This window comes from Oncorhynchus tshawytscha, linkage group LG07 (assembly GCF_018296145.1).
Source record: "Oncorhynchus tshawytscha isolate Ot180627B linkage group LG07, Otsh_v2.0, whole genome shotgun sequence".
Lineage (NCBI taxonomy): Eukaryota > Metazoa > Chordata > Actinopteri > Salmoniformes > Salmonidae > Oncorhynchus > Oncorhynchus tshawytscha.
The window spans coordinates 52,199,532-52,216,350 of record NC_056435.1 but is presented as its reverse complement, the minus strand read 5'-3'; the positions used below and the strand labels follow the sequence as shown (position 1 = coordinate 52,216,350).

Here is a 16,819-nt window from a genome sequence, read left to right as displayed (position 1 = left end):
ATTTCAATTGGAGTAATAGTAGAGAGATAAATAACATCTACACAAAGCACAATATCGTAAAAATTCATGAAACATTTCATTCATTTTTTTTGGTCTTAATTTAAGGTTAGGTATAAGGTTAGCAGTATGGTTAAGGTTAGGTTTAAAATCACGTTCTAAGGTGAGAAATTGGCAGGGTTTATGACTTCCTGGCACCTGCTAAGGGTAGGTGAACTTGATTAACCCTCAAACTATAGGGAGATTACCAAACATTATAACCAAAACATAATGTGTCCATAACAGAGTAGGCTTTTTAAAATTTTAAATATCATGTCTTATGAAAAAGACCAACATGACTTGTATGTTCTGTTGTTTGTCTCCCTCCAGTGGTAGTCTGTTCAAGTTTCAGGTTGAGATTTATCTGCAATCATTAGATAAACATCAGGCATATTCTCAAGTGTGTCATTTCTACCATGTCACTCAATCATTTTAGTGATAATGACCACAATGGTTAGGCTACATTATTGATTTGAGAATAACAAAATGAATCAAAGGCATAAATCATGACACAATGACTGTACAAGAAAGTAGTTGCTGGTTGTATGAATGAGTCTCAGTTGGGTACAGTTGTCCTGAGGATTTTTATGTCATCGGCAGGTCGGTCTTGTGAGTTCGTCTCAACCATGCCGACGCGGTTGACAACTGATATACCTTGGCACACCCTCCCAAAGATACTGTGCTTCCCATCCAACCACTGAGTAGGCCCTAGGGTAAGGAAGAACTGGCTTCCGTTGGTGTCTGGTCCTGCATTGGCCATTGCTAAGATCCCTGCACCTAGGGAGGGAGAGGGCGCCATAAGAAAGCAGTAGAGAGCAACATAAAAAATACAACGTTTTGTTACTATGACATGTTTTCTCCTGTTTATAAATTGTATAGTTACCTGTGAATTTCAAGTCAGGGTTTAGTTCATCTTCAAACTGTTTGCCAAATATGGATGCACCACCACGACCTATAAGCAACATAACATTTATATCTGAACATTTCAAAACGTTGTGTCCTGCAGAACACCCCCCTGGTAGTGGAACAATATTTAACAAAACATTCTAAAGAATTTCCCAACCATCTGTATTTGTGTTTATCTGCCTCACCTGTTCCTGTGGGGTCTCCTCCCTGCACCATGAAGTCCTTGATAATTCGATGAAACTTGGTGTTGTTGTAGTAACCTCTCCTGGCCAACTCAGCAAAGTTTTTGCACGTTTTGGGAGCATGTCTCCAGTACAGTTCCACTACAATTGTACCCATTCTGGAACAAGCGAGGACACGAAATTAAGCTAAGAGCATTCCTATTCCATGGGATATTAAATTAACCAATGGACAGCAATACATAGCATTTGGTATTGGTTAAACATAATTGAATAGCAAGCATTTGAATAACTCCTAGCTAGCTGCTCATTCATTCAAAACAATAGCTAACGTTAGCTAGTTAGCTACCGGTGCTTACGTTGTCTCCAGGCTCACTGTGGGTGGCTGCCAGGTATCTGGTGGTATTCCCGACATGATGACTAAACAAATGTATAAATAAATGTACTGAATCTGCAAAATAGCCAAATATTGTGGGATGTATCAATGAAAACTGTATTGCGGCTACTGTGGTAGAAACCAGAAGTAACCTCTGCATGTGCAGAAAATTGCAAACGTGCAAAAATGTTTTTATTCTTCTTCGTTTTCTTCTTCTTCTTTGTTTTCTTCTTCTTCTTCTTCTTTGTTTTCTTCTTCTTTGTTTTCTTCTTCAATGTTTTCTTCTTCTTTGTCGTTTTCGTTTTTTTCCGTTTTCGCTTTCTTCTTCTTCTTCTTCTTCTTCTTCATCTTCGTATTCGTCTTCTTCTTCTGTGGGTTTTATGGCGGACTACATTCAAAAAGGTGTATTGCCGCCACCAACTGGATGGTTTGAAACCAAAATAAAATATATAAATAAATTAATTAATACCTAATATTGAAACTAACTTAATACTTAATACACCCTTATAAAAAATAGTACATTGCCAAAAAACTTCTTCCTTCTTTAAAAAAAAATATATGTTTGTTTGTGAATTTTACCCCCTTTTTCATAGTATCCAATTAAATCAAATCAAATCAAATTTTATTTGTCACATACACATGGTTAGCAGATGTTAATGCGAGTGTAGCAAAATGCTTGTGCTTCTAGTTCCGACAATGCAGTAATAACCAACAAGTAATTTAACTAACAATTCCAAAACTACTGTCTTATACACAGTGTAAGGGGATAAAGAATATGTACATAAGGATATATGAATGAGTGATGGTACAGAGCAGCATAGGCAAGATACAGTAGATGGTATCGAGTACAGTATATACATATGAGATGAGTATGTAAACAAAGTGGCATAGTTAAAGTGGCTAGTGATACATGTATTACATAAGGATGCAGTCGATGATATAGAGTACAGTATATACGTATGCATATGAGATTAATAATGTAGGGTAAGTAACATTATATAAGGTAGCATTGTTTAAAGTGGCTAGTGATATATTTACATAATTTCCCATCAATTCCCATTATTAAAGTGGCTGGAGTTGAGTCAGTGTCAGTGTCAGTGTGTTGGCAGCAGCCACTCAATGTTAGTGGTGGCTGTTTAACAGTCTGATGGCCTTGAGATAGAAGCTGTTTTTCAGTCTCTCGGTCCCTGCTTTGATGCACCTGTACTGACCTCGCCTTCTGGATGATAGCGGGGTGAACAGGCAGTGGCTCGGGTGGTTGATGTCCTTGATGATCTTTATGGCCTTCCTGTAACATCGGGTGGTGTAGGTGTCCTGGAGGGCAGGTAGTTTGCCCCCGGTGATGCGTTGTGCAGACCTCACTACCCTCTGGAGAGCCTTACGGTTGTGGGCGGAGCAGTTGCCGTACCAGGCGGTGAAAACAGCCCGCCAGGATGCTCTCGATTGTGCATCTGTAGAAGTTTGTGAGTGCTTTTGGTGACAAGCCAAATTTCTTCAGCCTCCTGAGGTTGAAGAGGCGCTGCCGCGCCTTCTTCACGATGCTGTCTGTGTGAGTGGACCAATTCAGTTTGTCTGTGATGTGTATGCCGAGGAACTTAAAACTTGCTACCCTCTCCACTACTGTTCCATCGATGTGGATAGGGGGGTGTTCCCTCTGCTGTTTCCTGAAGTCCACAATCATCTCCTTAGTTTTGTTGACGTTGAGTGTGAGGTTATTTTCCTGACACCACACTCCGAGGGCCCTCACCTCCTCCCTGTAGGCCGTCTCGTCGTTGTTGGTAATCAAGCCTACCACTGTTGTGTCGTCCGCAAACTTGATGATTGAGTTGGAGGCAGTCGTGGGTGAACAGGGAGTACAGGAGAGGGCTCAGAACGCACCCTTGTGGGGCCCCAGTGTTGAGGATCAGCGGGGTGGAGATGTTGTTGCCTACCCTCACCACCTGGGGGCGGCCCGTCAGGAAATCCAGTACCCAGTTGCACAGGGCGGGGTCGAGACCCAGGGTCTCGAGCTTGATGACGAGCTTGGAGGGTACTATGGTGTTGAATGCCGAGCTGTAGTCGATGAACAGCATTCTCACATAGGTATTCCTCTTGTCCAGATGGGTTAGGGCAGTGTGCAGTGTGGTTGAGATTGCATCGTCTGTGGACCTATTTGGGCGGTAAGCAAATTGGAGTGGGTCTAGGGTGTCAGGTAGGGTGGAGGTGATATGGTCCTTGACTAGTCTCTCAAAGCACTTCATGATGACGGAAGTGAGTGCTACGGGGCGGTAGTCGTTTAGCTCAGTTGCCTTAGCTTTCTTGGGAACAGGAACAATGGTGGCCCTCTTGAAGCATGTGGGAACAGCAGACTGGTATAGGGATTGATTGAATATGTCCGTAAACACACCGGCCAGCTGGTCTGCGCATGCTCTGATGGCGCGGCTGGGGATGCCGTCTGGGCCTGCAGCCTTGCGAGGGTTAACACGTTTAAATGTCTTACTCACCTCGGCTGCAGTGAAGGAGAGTCCGCATGTTTTCGTTGCAGGCCGTGTCAGTGGCACTGTATTGTCCTCAAAGCGGGCAAAAAAGTTATTTAGTCTGCCTGGGAGCAAGACATCCTGGTCCGTGACTGGGCTGGAGTTATTCTTGTAGTCCGTGATTGACTGTAGACCCTGCCACATGCCTCTTGTGTCTGAGCCGTTGAATTGAGATTCTACTTTGTCTCTGTACTGACGCTTAGCTTGTTTGATAGCCTTGCGGAGGGAATAGCTGCACTGTTTGTGTTCGGTCATGTTACCAGTCACCTTGCCCTGATTAAAAGCAGTGGTTCGCGCTTTCAGTTTCACACGAATGCTGCCATCAATCCACAGTTTCTGGTTAGGGAATGTTTTAATCGTTGCTATGGGAACGACATCTTCAACGCACGTTCTAATGAACTCGCACACCGAATCAGCGTATTCGTCAATATTGTTATCTGACGCAATACGAAACACCTGTCTCATAGCTACAACTCCCGTACGGGCTTGGGAGAGATGAAGGTCAAAAGTCATGCATCCTCCGAAACACAATCCAACCAAGCCGCACTGCTTCTTAACACAGCGCGCATCCAACCCGGAAGCCAGCCGCACCAATGTGTCGGAGGAAACACCGTGCACCTGGCGACCTTGGTTGGCATGCACTGTGCCTGGCCCGCCACAGGGGTTGCTGGCCGCCACAGGGGTTGCTGACCTTGGTTGGCATACAACTGAGACCTGGCCAAGATTAAGCAAAGCAGTTCTCCATATCTCCCTTCTCAGGCTCTAGGATCTAAGTGGGAGGGATTTGTGCTAATATTGCATGTAATATTGCATGTAATCTTTCGGCCCCAGGAACCGCTCCGCCGCAATCACTATGATATCCCCTCCACCTTACCTGCCACCCTAGACCAACTTCAATTTGCATATACCACCCCAATAGGTCCACAGACGATGCAATCGCCATCACACTGCACACTTTCCTATCCCATCTGGACAAGAGGAATACCTATGTAAAAATGCTGTTCATTGACTACAGCTCAGCATTTAACACCATAGTATCCTCCAAGCTCATCATTAAGCTTGGGCGCCTGGGTCTCGACCCCGCCCTGTGCAATTGGATCCTGGACTTCCTGACGGGCTGCCAAACCAGGTGGTGAAGGTAGGAAACAAGATCTTCACCTCACTGATCCTCAACACTGGGGCCCCACAAGGGTGCGTGCTCAGCATTCTCCTGTTCTCCCTGTTCACCCATGACTGCGTGGCCATGTACGTCTCCAATTCAAACATCAAGTTAGCAGACGACACAACAGTAGTGGGCTTGATTACCAACAACGATGAGACAGCCTACAGGGAGGAGGTGAGGGCACCCGGAGTGTGGTGTCAGGAAAACAACCTATCACTCAACGTCAAAAAAAAGGAGATGATCGTGAACTTCAGGAAACAGCAGAGGGAGCACCCCCCTATCCACATCGGTGGACAGCAGTGGAGAAGGTGGAAAGTTTTAAGTTCCTGGGTGTACACATTACGGACAAACTGAAATGTTATAATTATAATCTCCACCCGGCACAGCCAGAAGAGGACTGGCCACCCCACATAGTTCCTCTCTAGGTTTCTTCCTAGGTTTTGGCCTTTCTAGGGAGTTTTTCCTAGCCACCGTGCTTCTGCACCTGCATTGCTTGCTGTTTGGGGTTTAAGGCTGGGTTTCTGTACAGCACTTTGAGATATCAGCTGATGTACGAAGGGCTATATAAATACATTTGATTTGATTTTGATTTGATTTGAAATGGTCCGCACACACAGACAGTGTGGTGAATATCAACATCAACATCAGGAGGCTGAAGAAATTTGGCTTGTCACATAAAACCCTGACAAACTTTTACAGGCTTTATCACAGCCTGGTACGGAAAACGCACCGCCCATTACTGCCAGAGGGTGGTGCGGTCTGCACAACGCATCACCCGGGGGCAAACTACCTGCCCTCCAGGACACCTACAGCACCCGATGTCACAGGAAGGCCAAAAAAAATCAAGGACAACAACCACCCGAGCCACTTCCTGTTCACCCCGCTACCATCCAGAACGCGAGGTCAGAACAGGTGCATCAAAGCTGAGACCCAGAGAGTGAAAAACAGCTTCTATCTCAATATAGGCTGCTGCCTATATACAGACTTGAAATCACTACCCACTTTAATAAATGTATCACTAGTCACTTTAATAATGTTTACATATCTTGCATTACTCATCTCATATGTACAGTGAGGGAAAAAAGTATTTGCTGATTTTGTACGTTTGCCCACTGACAAAGAAATGATCCGTCTATAATTTTAATGGTAGGTTTATTTGAATAGTGAGAGACAGAATAAGAACAACAAAATCCAGAAAAAGGCATGTCAAAAATGTTATAAATTGATTTGTATTTTAATGAGGGAAATAAGTATTTGACCCCTTCTCAATCAGAAAGATTTCTGGCTCCCAGGTGTCTTTTATACAGGTAACGACCTGAGATTAGGAGCACACTCTTAAAGGGAGTGCTCCTAATCTCAGTTTGTTACCTATATAAAAGACACCTGTCCACAGAAGCAATCAATCAATCAGATTCCAAACTCTCGACCATGGCCAAGACCAAAGAGCTCTCCAAGGATGTCAGGGATAAGATTGTAGACCTACACAAGGCTGGAATGGGCTACAAGACCATCTCCAAGCAGCTTGCTGAGACAGTGACAACAGTTGGTGCGATTATTCGCAAATGGTAGAAACACAAAAGAACTGTCAATCTCCCTCGGCCTGGGGCTCCATGCAAGATCTCACAAGATCTGCAGTTAATACAGGTAATGAGTGAAGAACAGGAGGGCTTCTTAAAGAAGAACTAACAGGTCTGTGAGAGCCGGAATTCTTACTGGTTGGTAGGTGATCAAATACTTATGTCATGCAATAAAATGCAAATTAATTACTTAAAAATCATACAATGTTATTTTCTGGATTTTTGTTTTAGACTCCGTCTCTCACAGTTGAAGTGTACCTATGATACAAATTGCAGACCTCTACATGCTTTGTAAGTAGGGAAACCTGCAAAATCGGCAGTGTATCAAATACTTGTTCCCCCCACTGTACATACCCGTCTGAAGTTTGCCAATGAAAATCTGAATGATTCAGAGGACAACTGGGTGAAAGTGTTGTGGTCAGATGAGACCAAAATGGAGCTCTTTGGCATCAACTCAACTCGCCGTGTTTAGAGGAGGAGGAATGCTGCCTATGACCCCAAAGAACACCCCAAGAACACCCCAACATCCCCACCGTCAAACATGGAGGTGGAAACATTATGCTTTGGGGGTGTTTTTCTGCTAAGGGGAGAGGACAACTTCACCGCATCAAAGGGACAATGGACGGGGCCATGTACCATCAAATCTTGGGTGAGAACCTCCTTCCCTCAGCCAGGGCATTGAAAATGGGTCGTGGATGGGTATTCCAGCATGACAATGACCCAAAACACATTGCCAAGGCAACAAAGGAGTGGCTCAAGAAGAAGCACATTAAGGTCCTGGAGAGGCCTAGCCAGTCTCCAGACCTTAATCCCATAGAAAATCTGTGGAGGGAGATGAAGGTTCGAGTTGCCAAACGTCAGCCTCGAAACCTTAATGACTTGGAGAAGATCTGCAAAGAGGAGTGGGACAAAATGCCTCCTGAGATGTGTGCAAACCTCGTGGCCAACTACAAGAAACGTCTGACCTCTGTGATTGCCAACAAGGGTTTTGCCACCAAGTACTAAGTCATGTTTTGCAGAGGGGTCAAATACTTATTTCACTCATTAAAATGCAAATCAATTTATAAAATTTTTAACAAGTGTTTTTTTTCTGGATTTTTGTTGTTATTCTGTCTCTCACTGTTCAAAAAAACCTACCATTCAAATTATAGACTGATAATTTCTTTGTCAGTGGGCAAACGTACAAAATCAGCAGGGGATCAAATACTTTTTTCCCTCACTGTATATACTGTTTTTTATACCATCTATTGCATCTTGCCTATGCCGCTCGGTCATCGCTCATCCATATATTTATATGTATGTATTATTATTCCATCACTTTATTTAGATTTGTGTGGATTAGATAGTTGTTGTGGAATTGTTATATTACTGTTAGATATTACTGCACTGTCATAACTAGAAGCACAAGCATTTCGCTACACTCACAATAACATCTGCTAACCATGTGTATGTGACCAATAAAATGTGATTTGATATTATTTGATTTCTATCTTCCTGGACCTTTTTTGGGGGGCCTGAGTTCAGAATGGAACTTTACCGCCACCTACTGCACAAAAAGTAGAATTCAACTAGATACACAAACTGATTTCCTGTTTTTCATATACACTCATTGGCCAATTTATTTGGTACTCCACCCCATTCACAAACATATTTAGGTCCTACAGAGAGTGAGTCACGTGGCCGTGGCTTGCTATATAAAGCAGGCATACAGGCATCAAGGCATTCAGTTACTGTTCGATTGAACATTAGAATGGGCAAAATGGCATGCCAGGCATGGCCGGCCTCCTCGGCTTTTCACTCACGACAGTGTCTAGGGTTTACCGAGAATGATGCGACAAACAAAAAACATCCAGTCAGCGCCAGTCCTGTCAGCGAAAACAGCTCATTGATGAGAGAGGTCGAGAAGAAAATGGCAAGAATCATGCAAGGCCACAAACAGGCAAATAACGGCGCAGAACAACAGTGATCTACAGAGCAGCATCTCAGAACGCACAACTCGTCGGTCCTTGTCATGGATGGGCTATTGCACTCCTATCAGCTAAAAACAAGAACAAGCGATTCCAGTGGGCATTTGATCACCAACACTGGACAATTGACGAGTGGAATAACATTGCATGGTCTGACAAATCTTGGTTTCTGTTGCGTCATGCTGGTGGCAGTGGCAGGATTTGGCATAAGCAGCATGAGTCCATGGCCCCATCCTGCCTGGAGTCAACGGTACAGGCTGGTGGCGGTGATGTAATGGTGTGGGGAATATTTTCCTGGCACATGTTAGGTCCCTTGATACCAATTGAGACACGTTTGAATGCCAAAGCGTATCTGAACATTGTTGCTGACCAGGTGGGTCTGACCCGGTACTAGATGAGTGTACCTAATAAACTGTCCACCAAGTGTATATTTCCACAGGTTGGAATAATACTGTGAAATTGTGACAATTATGATAATGCCCTTTTAGTGTAAGAGCTATTAGAAAAGACCACCTGCAATTTTTGCCTGTTTTGGTGGGGAGGGAGTTTTGGCCTCCCGGTGACATCACCAGGGTTTAAATTAGTCAATAAACCAATAAGAAAGAGAGTTCCAAATCTCTGTGCCAATAACAGCTAGTTCTCAGTTTTCCCCTCACCACTCCCAGATAGTCCAAGCAAAATTCTTGCTTGAGTAATTGCTCTTTGCTAAGGAGCAATGTTTGTTTATTTTTTACAATTTTAATTGAAAACAATCACATCAAGGTACTTAATTGTTAGCCAGAAATGATTTGATATAGACATTTTTAAAAACAGCTGCAATTGACCTTTAAAGTGAGTAGTGATTGAATTTATCGATTTCACTGTAAGAAATATGTTTGCATGTTAATATAGTGTTTTTGAATTTGAATAGTTGTGCAAAACTTTATAATGATTCATATGATAATGAAAAACACACACAAATACTGCTTGAAGACCTTTAACATAATCAACAAAACAATGTAAGACAAATAACTATTCAAGGCATTCCTAGTCAAAAAATCTTACAAAATTAGTGATTTTTCCAATAAAATCCTATAAGATTTTCACAACACTATAGGATGTTGTGTCAGCTCTATCAGAATCCTACTGGAATCCTATTGGATCCTATAGGATGTTGTGTCAGCTCTATCAGGATCCTACTGGAATCCTATTGGATCCTATAGGATGTTGTGTCAGCTCTATCAGAATCCTACTGGAATCCTATTGGATCCTATAGGATGTTGTGTCAGCTCTATCAGAATCCTACTGGAATCCTATTGGATCCTATAGGATTTTGATACGTCTTAAATCAGAACTTTTCTTAATTGAACCCATTATATTAAAGTTTGTTGTCATTTGTTCCAGTACAATACAACAACATGAATTACAATATTTGATTTAATTGGAAACAACAGGTTTTATTCACCACCACAATAAGGGAGTGATTCAAGGCTACACATTCATTTGGAGTTTGACCACCAGTACAGTACACATTTTTCAACAAAACACTTGAGTTATTTGATTTGATTCTTATTCATGCAACTTATTTTCTTTTGAATTAGAAGACATTACAATATTATATACAATACTAAATACAATTTTACAATGATAATTTTCCCCTTAGAATGTACAGCATATTTACATTGCATATATGCAAAAAAAAGTAGAATGAAAATACATTTTTAGGTACAGTAACACAAAGATATGAACATTCTTAATTTAATATACAGTATAATAGTCAGCTATGCTTTCAAATAGAGAATGTTCCGTTTACCCTCTTTCTGTTGGGATAGGGAGAGGAAAATAAAAACCTAAAGATAATGACACCCGCCCAACTCCTTCCATTCAGGATTGTACCTACCCCCCTCCCTCCCTCCCTCCCTCCCTCCCTCCCTCCCTCCCTCCCTCCCTCCCTCCCTCCCTCCCTCCCTCCCTCCCTCCCTCCCTCCCTCCCTCCCTCCCTCCCTCCCTCCCTCCCTCCCTCCCTCCCTACCAGGATTGTAACTCCTCCCCTGCCTCCTTCCCCCCCAGAGCTGTCACCCCTACCCTCCCTCCATCCTTAGAAGGTGCTCCCTCCCCATTTTCCCTATCTCGACATTGCCGGCGGTTCCCCACTATAGGGTCGGCATCTCAAGTGGAAAAGGAGGCAGTTCAATATTGGTTGCTTATGATGCTATTATAGTTGACGTGTCCACTGTTCACAGGTGCTCCATGTGTTAAGCAGCCAAGTTAACTATAGCGTATAGTGTTTCATCCGATAGGATTCCAATACAAGGATCTAATTAGAGGCCAATATGAAAATCCTGTCAGATTTTGGAACCAGTCCTTTTGGGCTCTATTGAATAGGATTTTATATACAATAATCTAATATAAAAATCTTATCGGTGTGCTGGAGTCTGGTGTAGCGGTCTAAGCTCCCAAATCCGGACCACACATGCCTCCTCCTAGACGGGGATTCGAGCCCTGGCTCGGCCGACTGTCTGTGCCCTTAACCACTTCACCCTTCTCTATATCTGTCTCCAAATCAATCTTACATCTGTCCTGGAAAAAAACCAAATATAAAATAACAAGTTACCCTACTCAATAATAGAAGCCAAAAGAAAATCCTATCAGATTTTGGAACCAGTCCTATTGGACTCCTGAAGGATTCTGTCCTAGGTACACGGTACTATCCCATGGGATAAAATCCTATCCTATAGGATAGCTTCCAAAATCTTATTGAATTTTCTTTGGGATTCTAATTGGATATTTTTTGGGGGGATCCTATAGGATGTTTTTGACTAGAGATATTGCATACAATAACATAATTCAACACTATTTTTATTTGACCTGCAATTAAACCTTACATGCCAGTTATGGAAAAAGCCATTGAGGGAAAAAGACATCACATGACCGGATACCAGTTGATTTGTACAGATTGTCCAAGAAACTGACAGAAGAAGAGCGATGAGATACCTTGTAATGGACGGCATTACCAGACAGTATTAGACAGAGTAACTAGATCTAAACTTGTCTGGTAAGACAACAATTATAAGGTCTAGGTAGGAGCATCAGAGAAAAGTAGCCAGGGTCTTTGTAGCTACAGCAGCTTGTTGACAGACAAGCTGTGAAGAAAGAAGACAGAAATAAGTTGGAGAATTGGAATAGTTCATAGCAACACACCAGTGGTGAAAAGTTTTTAAAAATGTATTGGAGGTAATAATATACAATTATAGTAAGACATTTATAACTGGAGCAGATTCTTTGTCATAAGGCAATATTACACAATCTTTAAATTATTTGATCTTTAATGGGACATGCAAAAAAATGATGACATTACAATTTCAGAGTTCAGAATGAGTACACAAAGCTGTGATTAAATTATTGAGTGTTGGTAAACCAGAACTCAGAAGAACAACCCTTGACAAACACCTCCATCACTTAATGCTTTTGTGTCCACTTTCCACTCATTTGTACAGCCAACCTCTTGTTACAGAACACACAGTTTGAGAACTCTGTTTCTTTGTATACCTTTGTTTTACCTTAACAATCATAATGGTGTTGAATAGGGCAATAGGTTGAGAGTTATAACTGGTTGAGAGTAATGAAAAAAACAACAACTTCAACAATAGTGAATCAACCTCTCATTTTAGTTTAAATGCAATAATCAGATTCAGCTAATGCCACCAGATTTCACTGGAGAAGAGGAGAGAGAGAGAAATAAAGAGAAAGTGAGAGCAGGAGAGCCATAGAGGTAGTTGTGTTTATTTTTCTCACACAGATCTCAGGTGTCAGCTGCACAATATGCCACGCAGGTACAGTAGGGCCGCTGGACCAATCACGAGCCAACAAAGGCCCAGATTCAGCTCTGACTGGGGGAGGGGAAGAGGAAGTGGCTCTTACTGCAACAGTCATTTCACTGGTATTCTTTAACTACTGGGTGGGGTGGAAAATCTACACAAAGGGCAGGAGGCAGGGAGGAACTACTTTTCACAAATGGGGGGTTAGGCGGAAGGTGCTCACCACAGACGACGTTTAGGACTTTTACCTCATCCTCTTTTCTTATGGGACTATCTCTGTCAGCCTTTAAAGTCTGGTGTCACCTGTTCTGGATGCTTCCTTCAGCCAGTTGTTCCATCATTGTCTTATTCACATATGTAGTCCTTTAAAAAAGACTACCCTACTACAGTCTCCATCTTTCCATGTTCTGAACTTTGAACTGGAGTTCACGTGACTTAGAGTCTACACCTGAGCAATGGCAATGCCAACAGACATAGAGGGTCTCTCTCTAAAACATAGAGTTGACTGAAAACAATTTCCAAACAGTAAAAAACGATTTAACTGTGAACACGTCCTGCTTCAGGTATGCGACAGTGCCATTACACCTATATTGGTTGTTGAGATGGTGTGGTTGTTTGAGGGGCTTTCAGGGGACATCATTACCAGACAGTGTTAGAACACCTGTGTACAGCCCAGCACTGTCAGGTAAGACGTGCTTTGGAAGCCAAAGAAAGGGAAGGTCACCAAAAGCACATAACTAACTATATCCAACCTCAGAGCATATCTACTTCTACACAACCCTTAGAATACTATTCAAACGTATCAGCAACTCATAAGATATTACTACCCAGGATCAAGGGCTAAGAAAATACAGTGCTACGTGGGATTGTGTTTCTGTGTTATGTGTTTTTGTCTATGATGCCTGCAGAGGGTCATCATCATCATTACCAGGCAGTATTAGAGGGAGTTATAACATCCAAAACTACCTCGTAAGATGGAGATGGCCATCCAAATATCAATATTTCATTTACAAGAGCAGCACAGATGTAGACAGTGTAAATAGAGGAAGCTACCATACAGGTGGATCCAGAAAAGCACTGCTGTGTTTATCAAACCCTGTCGGATTTCTTTGATGTTTTTATTCTATAATTTTGCAACCACATCAGTAGGCTAAGTCATTGTTAATAATTATCCAAACACATCACAACTGGGCTTTTTTATGATCCAAGAACATAAACTATCATTTAAGAGGCTGTGGTTTTACAAAGATTCCTTGAAGTTATGCACCTGCGCTGTTAGCTAAAACAAAGTATGGTAGGCCACTGGGCCCTCGCAAAGTCAGGCCGCAGCTGTAACAAAACGCTACTGTATTACGCAGGTAATGTAGTATTCTAGAGTACCACAATGGCAGGAATTTCAGAAGATGATTACTCCCATGTCTCGACTAATATGCCTCAAGATCACCTTATCATTGCCACATTGGCAAACTGCCACCAACATTGAATGCCCTCAATGACACTTCTCGGCAAACATTATACGTTACATAACATCCTACGTACAAACTGTATGCACTGTGCACAATTCACACTGTTCCTGCACCATTGTAGCATTTCAAAATTGGTCTTGTGTTATTTCACCAAATACATATTGTCTGATTACATTAGCCCTTTTATGTAAAGTATCCACATTACTTTCAGTAGTAGAGATTTGATTTCATTCATTGTAGTCTACAAGTAAAATCCTGTTTGAATTCTTTCTTCATGTTCAAAATATATAGCCTCCATTGTTGTCAGAACAAACTTAAAGAAAAGGGTTTTCTCTGAAACAAGCAAATCAAACATTACTTGATGCAAATGTCATGGGATTAGTGGGTTTCGAGAGCGGGAAAGTTGTATGGCGGTGGGCGAAGGTAAAAATGTGGGACAAAAGAGGGAGGGGGAGTATGTAGGAGGGTAAAAAGGGAGGGGACTGAGAAGGAAATCAAACAGCAACACCTGTAATCTTACCATTGTGAATAGAGCAGTAAAGGAAGAATGTAAAAAGAAAAAAGTGAGGAGTTGTAGAGGGAGAAAAGAGAGGGGAAATATCTCAAATTTCCCCCTGGAGCCCGAGAGAGAGCCACATCCAGTCTCTCTCTGGTCATTCAAGACCCCATGAAAGGCAAAACCCACAGACATGCCCTGCTCCCTCCTAGTCTTCAGCCAGGCAGCATTTCAGTAGACAGAACAGCACTAGAGGCCCTCCAAGGGAGAAAAGGAGAGAGGGAGACAAAAGAGAGAAATGATCTTTTAGGGGGCTGAAAGAACAGTTATATAAGGAAGCAATTGATATACAAGAAATCTATATATTTGGCATCTATCAGATAATAATCATCCCTAGTCTAGTCCCTAATCCATTTTTGGGGCTAAGGAAGATGTGACATTTTATTCTCCTTTTATGAAACATGATGTTTTCAATATTCCGGAGTAAACGTTTACAATAGGTTTTACATGACCTTTTAACAATAAAGCCCTGTTTTCTTGAATAATCTAATTAAACTCTAAATTGTAATTCTAGTATATTGATACATTTCAAGTGACACAAGTATAGTAATGACTTTACATCATATCCAGTTGTATGCATAGATGCAAAAATCTACTTTGCTTTAAAGGCAAACGGGTAATTCAGCATCTGCATGGTCACTGCCTAACCTGAGCGCTTTGCATGCGTGAACAAACAGAAATTAAACAAAGGACTCAACCGGTTGCTTAGTCATTCAGACAAAATGGCTGCATGGTCTTAACCACACAAAACCAATCCATGCAATCCACTACCTGACCTCTCACCTGTGAAGGCCATTACACTTGTATACACTTTCAACACATATATTTGAGGCTAGGCACATTGCCACATCACAAAATGTATATTATTCTCGCAGGAAGACATTCCTAAAGCCTAGCAACAATGACCTCTTGGGAAAATGACATTATCACCACCTGTAGATGACTGGTGTTAGTTGTGTATACAGTAGCATCAGCTACAGTTTTAATGCATTTTCCTATTGTATCTTCCACATTCCCAACCATGATATCCATTGTTGCTTATATTTAAGTAAGTAACTGCTGGCCTATGCAAGTAATGGAATAGCACAAACAAGGCAAGACTGCAACTGTTCTTTATAAACCAACAATTATCAAACCAGAGATTCAGATTGAGCAGTGAATTCTTACTTTAGTTTAGGCCAATAACTACGCAACTTAATGTACGTCTATTGACTTACAGAACTTGCATGAGGAGGGGGAAAACTCTCATTTAGTCTCATCTCTAATCATACCAATTAAAAACAAGTAAGAACAAGCCTGACTAGACCCTTTTGAAGTTATTATTAGAGAAGACAATCATGCCAGTTACATCTATTATACTGAAAAGAAGAGGCCCTTTCACTCTCCACCTTTTCCCCCCTTTAAATCTGGAGCCTAACAATTGTCTGTGTAGAATATAAAATAATTGAATAGAGAAACTGTCTCCTTACAGCATATCAACAACAACATAAAGTCAATTCATCCATGAGACCAGCATACTTTGCTTATCCTGCACATAGTAGAATTTAGAAACTTATGACAAGACTCTTTCTGTTTAGACCTATGTGCCCTAACTGGTTTGTCTAGTCAAAGGATAGATTTTTTCCTGTTTTGTACCACCATTCTCCTCTGTTTAGAGCACAAGCTCGGGAGAGAGGCTTTCCTCAGTGATGACAGGTGTCTCTTATCTTATGCCATCTCAGTCAAACACCCTTCAAATCTGGACTTATTTTCCATTTGAAAAATCACATTACAGATAAATACTGAAGTAAAACAGGAAAATATCAGCATACTGCCATTAAAATAATATTCTGTGATAGTGATTTTATAAAGTATTTCAAAAAGTCCCTTGTGTAAAAAACGGGTTATAGTAATTAAGAAAACTCAGTACAAAGATAGTACTGTTTAAAAACGTTGGTTTTATAATTACAAGTTACCCTATCCTTCCTTGTAGCAGCCAGAGAGCCAGAAGCCATAACAAGAGATACTATTGTGTTACCGGGTCTTGTTGCTAGAGAGGCTTTTCTTCCTCTTCCCTCTTTCCTCCTCTTGCTGAAGGACGAATGATTTCTTGCATGCCTGGGTCAGATTCAAAAGGCAGAGAGGCCTCCGAGATTCAGGAGATCAGTTAATCAGTAGATGTCAAAGGAAGGCAGAAAGGCAGACACCAGAGGTAGAGGTGATGTCCATTGTTGAGGGACTCCGGAGTGGTGGTGATGTTACCTGAACAAGCTCTTAATGTGAAGAGTCTGAGTTTGTAAAG

At 41.8% G+C, this 16,819-nt stretch overlaps 1 protein-coding gene across 3 annotated transcripts; it reads right to left on the bottom strand.

The window, feature by feature from the left end:
* Window positions 1-376: 376 nt before the first annotated feature.
* On the bottom strand, window positions 377-16,819 carry LOC112254797 (peptidyl-prolyl cis-trans isomerase-like 1). 3 transcript variants are annotated; one of them, XM_024427666.2, is made up of 4 exons: window positions 16,556-16,819; window positions 1,128-1,282; window positions 920-988; window positions 377-813 (listed from the first exon to the last, which is right to left on the bottom strand). In XM_024427666.2, exons 2-4 carry the CDS (start codon window positions 1,279-1,281, stop codon window positions 593-595), a joined length of 444 nt encoding a protein of 147 aa, XP_024283434.1. In that variant the 5' UTR covers window position 1,282; window positions 16,556-16,819; the 3' UTR covers window positions 377-592. The 3 variants fall into 3 exon arrangements, with proteins under 3 accessions (XP_024283434.1, XP_024283435.1, XP_024283433.1); XM_024427667.2 differs by lacking the exon at window positions 16,556-16,819 and adding an exon at window positions 1,471-2,091; XM_024427665.2 differs by lacking the exon at window positions 16,556-16,819 and adding an exon at window positions 1,481-2,087.

Coding starts and splice junctions, on each gene's coding strand:
- LOC112254797 (XM_024427665.2), bottom strand. CDS start 1,536: ATGTCGGGAATACCACCAGATACCTGGCAGCCACCCACAGTGAGCCTG. Junction 1,283..1,480: donor ACAGTGAGCCTGGAGACAAC/GTAAGCACCGGT, acceptor CGCTTGTTCCAG/AATGGGTACAATTGTAGTGG. Junction 814..919: donor CCCTGACTTGAAATTCACAG/GTAACTATACAA, acceptor CTCCCTCCCTAG/GTGCAGGGATCTTAGCAATG.